The 6,100-nt window shown below is 40.8% G+C and overlaps 1 protein-coding gene across 3 annotated transcripts; it reads left to right on the top strand.

Annotated features, from left to right (window-relative positions):
• The first annotated feature begins 544 nt into the window (after positions 1-544).
• Positions 545-5,206, top strand: LOC130214492 (uncharacterized). 3 transcript variants are annotated; one of them, XM_056446233.1, is made up of 2 exons: positions 545-1,732; positions 4,925-5,206. In XM_056446233.1, the coding sequence occupies exon 1, from the start codon at positions 833-835 to the stop codon at positions 1,727-1,729; it is 897 nt and encodes a 298-aa protein (XP_056302208.1). In that variant the 5' UTR covers positions 545-832; the 3' UTR covers positions 1,730-1,732; positions 4,925-5,206. The 3 variants fall into 3 exon arrangements, with proteins under 3 accessions (XP_056302208.1, XP_056302207.1, XP_056302209.1); XM_056446232.1 differs by having other exon boundaries at positions 4,917-5,206; XM_056446234.1 differs by lacking the exon at positions 4,925-5,206 and having other exon boundaries at positions 545-1,539; positions 1,642-1,997.
• The last annotated feature ends 894 nt before the right edge of the window (positions 5,207-6,100 follow it).

Below are 6,100 nucleotides of genomic sequence, written 5' to 3'. Positions count from 1 at the left end.
TGTCCCTGTGACAAACGAGATATTGTATGTGAGTATGAACTGCTGGAAGAGTGTTGTTTTAATGGAATTTGATACCGCATGGCATATGGGGGAAAAAAAACTCTGCATTTTAACAATGCAGGCATTTGTGGTACTTCATTGACTCAGTAGGTACATAGAATAGTGTCAAACTGCCATGTGTATAGACTATCCTGCCACAAAATGCGGCGAAAATCATGTACTCACTGTCATGGTGAAGCTGTTAAAATGATGCCTATTGACTCATTTGCTATCAATTACATTTTACAGTCAATAAATTGTGGTTGTTTTAGAAACCTTGATGTCAAAATGACGTCAAAAAACACATTAAACAACAAACACGTCAAATAATGGAAATCGTCATTTGCAAACCTTGAAGTCCTTTTGACATCCACACATTGATGCCCTTTTGACCACCAAAATAACGACACAAAACGTTATATTATAATATAAGAAAAGTTTAAACCTTCAATTCTAAATTACAAATTTACACTGGATTTTGTATCCCTGCAATGCATGTACTGCTTCGCTGCGTTTGTTTGGAGTTCGCTGCGTTTGTTTGGAGTTTAGATTCGCAATTTACATTTTTATCTTAAAATACTTCCTCATTCACTAAATATTTATCTCTCCTACTTGGGGTGAACAATCCCCTAACACACTCATACAAACAAATCTACTTTTAAACGTTCTGTTTCTCGAGCATCCGCTTGGTGTTTGTAGCTTTAGCCTGCTAGCACCGCTGGTCAGCTAAAGCTACCAACCCCTTTCACACATTTATTTTCTCACTTTCTGGCTTTGCTCTTCACCTTGTACAATGTCGCTTGCGTGTCTGTCCTTGAGTGCAGGAGAGGCATCGATGGAGGCGCTGGAGCTGGAGCTGGAAGCGGTGGAGTCCCAGATTCGCTCGCTGGAGACGAAGCGAGAGGGCATCAGGGCTCTGCTCTTAACCCGTACTCGCTCGTCTGAGGTAAGTGTCCGATACAACGACAATCTCCCAGTTTCTTCAACCCCGCGTGTTTCTCTGTCCAGGCCCAGCGCACCGAGGACGCGGTGCACCCAGGCGTCGTTCACGCCGACTCCCGGCTACCACGGCCCCTGGGTGCAACCGCGTAAGGTGCTTGCCAGGTCCCGGGGCAGAACGTCTCCTCCTCCGGTGTTCGAGATCCCCACGGAGAACCGCTTCGCCCCTCTCCGCGAGACGGGTCGCGATGTTGCCATCATTGGCGACTCAATCGTCCGCCACGTCCGCTCCACTTCCTCCAAAGGTAACAAAGTACGCACTTTCTGCTTCCCTGGTGCCCGAGTTAAGAATATTTCTGCACAGATACCTACTATCCTGAGCGCTGCCGAGAGCCTCGGTGCCGCCGTCCTCCACGTGGGGACGAACGACACCGGGCTCCGGCAGACGGAGATCCTGAAGAAGGACTTCAGGAGCCTGATCGAGACGGTTCGACGCACTTCGCCCGCCACGCAGATCATCGTTTCTGGACCGCTTCCTACCTACCGCCGAGGAAATGAAAGGTTCAGTAGACTTTTTGCTCTGAATGAATGGCTATTAACATGGTGTGAAGAACAGAAATTGCTCTTTGCCAATAACTGGAATCTTTTCTGGGAGCGTCCTAGGCTTTTCCGCGCTGACGGGCTGCACCCCAGTCGAGCTGGAGCTGAACTCCTGTCGGACAACATCACCAGAATACTTCGCTCTATCTGACTAGTAAGTAAAAATTCACAAAACTCACAATTTAGCCACACAGACTCCTATTCGTCCCACAAAAATAACAGTAATGCATACCTAACTAACCACATAGAGACTGTGTCTGTTCCTCGTATTATTAGATCAAGAAACAAACGTACTGTGTGCTCCAAAAATAATCTATTAAGAATTAAACCAGAAAAAACACGAAAAAGTGAAAATACAAATTTCATGAAGCTTGGTCTCCTAAACATCAGGTCACTAGCACCTAAAGCACTTATCATAAATGAAATAATGACAGATAACAATCTTAATGCACTCTGTCTCACTGAAACCTGGCTGAAACAAAATGACTATATTAGTTTAAATGAGGCAACTCCTCCAGGATTCTTATATAAACATGAGGCTCGTCAAACTGGTCGTGGTGGTGGAGTTGCGTCAATCTTTAGTGATATTCTTAATGTTAATCAGAGAAACGGACTTATGTTTAGCTCCTTTGAAGTACTAGCGCTTAATGTTGTCCTTCCAAACACTATGCAAAAACCTATGTTATCTCTCGCTCTAATCACCATATATAGACCTCCAGGACCCTATGTCAATTTTCTAAAAGAGTTTTCTGATTTTATCTCTGACTTACTAGTTAAAACTGATAAAATACTAATTGTAGGAGACTTTAACATCCACATAGATGACGCTAACGACACGTTAGGGCTCGCGTTTACGGACTTGCTGGTCTCACTAGGAATAAAGCAAAATGTTATTGGTCCAACTCATCGCCTAAAGCATACACTAGATCTAATTCTGTCTTATGGAATTGAGGTCACTGATGTAGACATTATACCACAAAGTGATGATATTACAGACCACTACCTCTTACTATATAAGCTGTGTTTACCTGAAATTAGCAGATCCGCTCCGATATATCGTCCTAGTAGAACTATTGTTCCATCCACTAAAGATGAATTTATAAATAACTTACCTGATCTTTCTCTACTTCGAAATGCACCCGCAAACGCAAATGACCTTGATGTAGTAACCAGCAGTATGGATGCCATCTTTACTAGCACTTTAAATACTGTGGCACCCATCAAACTAAAAAAGACTAGAGAGAATAAAACTACACCGTGGTATAATAGTCATACCCGCGCTCTCAAAACAGCAACCCGTGCCCTGGAACGTAAATGGAAAAAAACTAATTTAGAAGTCTTTAGAATTGCATACAAAGACAGTATGTCCAGCTATAGGAGGGCTTTAAAATCTGCCAGGGCTGAGCACCTCCGCAAACTGATAGAAAATAATCAAAACAATCCTAGATTCTTATTTAACACCATCGCTAAATTAACAAATAATCGGTCATCTTTGGAACAAAACGTTCCACCGCAAATTAGTAGTGATGACTTCATGAATTTTTTCAGTGATAAAATAGAAGGCTTTAGACAGAAAATAGGAGATATTAAACTTTCTGCACCGCCTTATACTTCAGATCCAGTAAACACGCCTCTGAATCTAAATAACCTACAGTGCTTTAAAATCATACAACAGGAAGAGCTAGACAAAATTATAAATAGCTCTAAATCAGCTACGTGTATATTGGACCCAATTCCAACAAAGTTACTGAAAGAATTGCTACCTGTTATAGGAGAACCTCTTCTTAACATTATCAACTCTTCTTTATCTTTAGGCCATGTTCCAAATCCCTACAAGTTAGCTGTTATTAAACCTATTATTAAGAAACCACAACTGGAACCCAGCAACTTAGCTAATTATAGGCCTATTTCAAACCTTCCATTTATATCTAAAATACTAGAAAAAGTTGTTTCTGCTCAATTATGCTCCTTTCTGCAGACCAACAATGTTTTTGAAGTGTTTCAGTCAGGTTTCAGAGCTCATCACAGTACAGAAACTGCATTAGTGAAAATAACCAACGATTTACTCTTAGCTGCTGACCAAGGGTGCATCTCGCTATTAGTTCTACTCGATCTTAGTGCGGCATTTGACACCATTGACCATGGTATCCTTATTAATCGCTTAAAGTCTACAGGTGTCCAAGGACATGCCCTACAATGGTTTAAGTCATACTTATCTGACCGTTACCAGTTTGTAAATATAAATGGACAGCCTTCACAAATCAGCCCAGTAAAATACGGGGTGCCTCAAGGATCAGTTTTAGGCCCTTTACTGTTTACAATATACATGCTACCCCTGGGAGACATTATTAGAAGACATGGGATCAGCTTTCACTGCTATGCAGATGATACTCAATTATATATTTCAACTAAACCTGACGAGACGTCTAATCTGTCCAAGCTAACTGAGTGTATTAAAGATGTTAAAGACTGGATGACCAACAATTATCTTCTCTTAAACTCAGACAAAACAGAATTATTACTTATTGGGCCTAAATCCTGTACACAGCAGATCTCACAACTCGATCTACAATTAGAGGGATACAAAGTTAGCGTTAGTTCTACTATAAAAGATCTGGGTGTCATATTAGACAGCAATTTAACTTTTAAAAATCATATTTCCCATGTCACAAAAACTGCTTTCTTTCATCTGAGAAATATAGCTAAGTTACGAAGTATGCTATCCATCTCAGATGCAGAAAAGCTAGTCCATGCTTTTATGACTTCTAGGCTGGACTACTGTAATGCTCTGTTTGCTGGCTGCCCAGCATCCTCTATTAACAAACTTCAATTAGTACAAAATGCAGCTGCCAGAGTTCTAACCAGGTCTAGAAAATTTGATCACATCACCCCAATTTTATCCTCCTTACACTGGCTGCCTGTTAAGTTTCGTATTGAATTTAAAATATTGCTTCTTACATATAAAGCTCTAAATAATCTAGCTCCTGCTTATCTAACCAATCTTCTGTCTCGCTACAATCCAACTCGCTCTTTAAGATCTCAAAACTCAGGACTTCTGGTAGTACCTCGAATAGCAAAGTCGAGTAAAGGAGGTCGAGCCTTCTCATTTATAGCTCCTAAACTCTGGAATAGCCTTCCTGATAACGTCCGAGGCTCAGACACACTCTCCCAATTCAAAACTAGATTAAAGACCTATCTGTTCAGTAAAGCATACACTTAGTGCACCACTTACGGGGCTTCCACACAGGTTATGCATCTTGCTGATATACACTGTGAACAGCAGCTACGCTAATTATTTTCTTTATTCTCCATTTCCACCTGGGGATACTCTTCCCGAGGCCCTCAGACTATGCAGAGTCACTGATTCGATCCAAGACCAACGACGAGATGATCCCAAGGTTTCCATATCCTGGACCTGGCCGAATCCTGAACAACTACTGCGATGGTCATGGAAGAGTGGAGAACATGAGACTGTTTCCTATGACGCTCCAGAGACAGACGAGTCTTCGCTGAGGCCAGCTTCCAGCCTCCGCCACTGAGACTGCAGCTCTGCACAAGACGTTTGGCCAGCGGAGAAATTAAAATGGTCGTGCCCAACTGAGCCTGGTTTCTCTCAAGGTTTTTTTTCTTCACTTCCGCCTTTAGTGAAGTTTTTTTTCCCTCTCCGCTGTCGCCACTGGCTTGCATGGTTCAGGATCTGTAGAGCCGCGCATCGTTGGATTTGCTCTTCAGTGTTTGGACTCTCAGTAGTGATTATTAAACCACACTGAACTGAGCTAAACTGAACTGAACTTAAACACTACAAACTTAACTACACTGTTCCTATTTACTGTGACCTTTTATGTGAAGCTGCTTTGACACAATCTACATTGTATAAGCGCTATACAAATAAAGGTGAATTGAATTGAATTGAATTGAATGTACCTGTAAACTACCCTGGTGTCAAAACGACATCAAATTGAAATCTAATAATGGTGTTCTGTAATAGATTATTGGTGTGCTTTTTGACACCAATGTTAGATGTCAATTTACATTAAACTGACATGTTTTTTTATGTTGTTTGGCTTGTGTTTTATCTTTTTGAATCAGTGTAATTCAAGTAATTAAGTTAAAAATACTCACAAAAATTAAGAATAATTACTAAGCGTTTTCAATTTTCAGCCAAACGCATCCAGAATTTTTTGGTTTCGGCCCAGAGTTCTCCCTACTGCCAATACCACAATCTGAATATTCAAAAGGCATTCTAAAAGTTGGAATAATAAACAATTATAAGTTCCCACGATAACAACATCATGAATGTCTGTTCTCACAAAATGCTGTATTACCAAATATAGGCACACGTCTTTTAGGATGATGATCATGAATATGTTTAACTAAGAACTTACACAATGCAAAATAAGCCACAGTATGGATCTGTTGAAGAGTGAAGTTTGAAAAACTGCTTGTGGAAGTTTAGCAACAACAAGACTACATGTGTAATGTGTCTTGGAAAATGTACAACAATTGTAAGAACACAGAGAAG

This window comes from Danio aesculapii, chromosome 21 (genome assembly GCF_903798145.1).
Source record: "Danio aesculapii chromosome 21, fDanAes4.1, whole genome shotgun sequence".
Taxonomy (NCBI): Eukaryota; Metazoa; Chordata; class Actinopteri; order Cypriniformes; family Danionidae; genus Danio; species Danio aesculapii.
This window is presented reverse-complemented; position numbering and strand designations above follow the sequence as displayed.

Bases quoted from the DNA above. Each gene is read 5' to 3' on its own strand.
- LOC130214492 (XM_056446233.1), top strand. From the start codon at position 833: ATGTCGCTTGCGTGTCTGTCCTTGAGTGCAGGAGAGGCATCGATGGAG.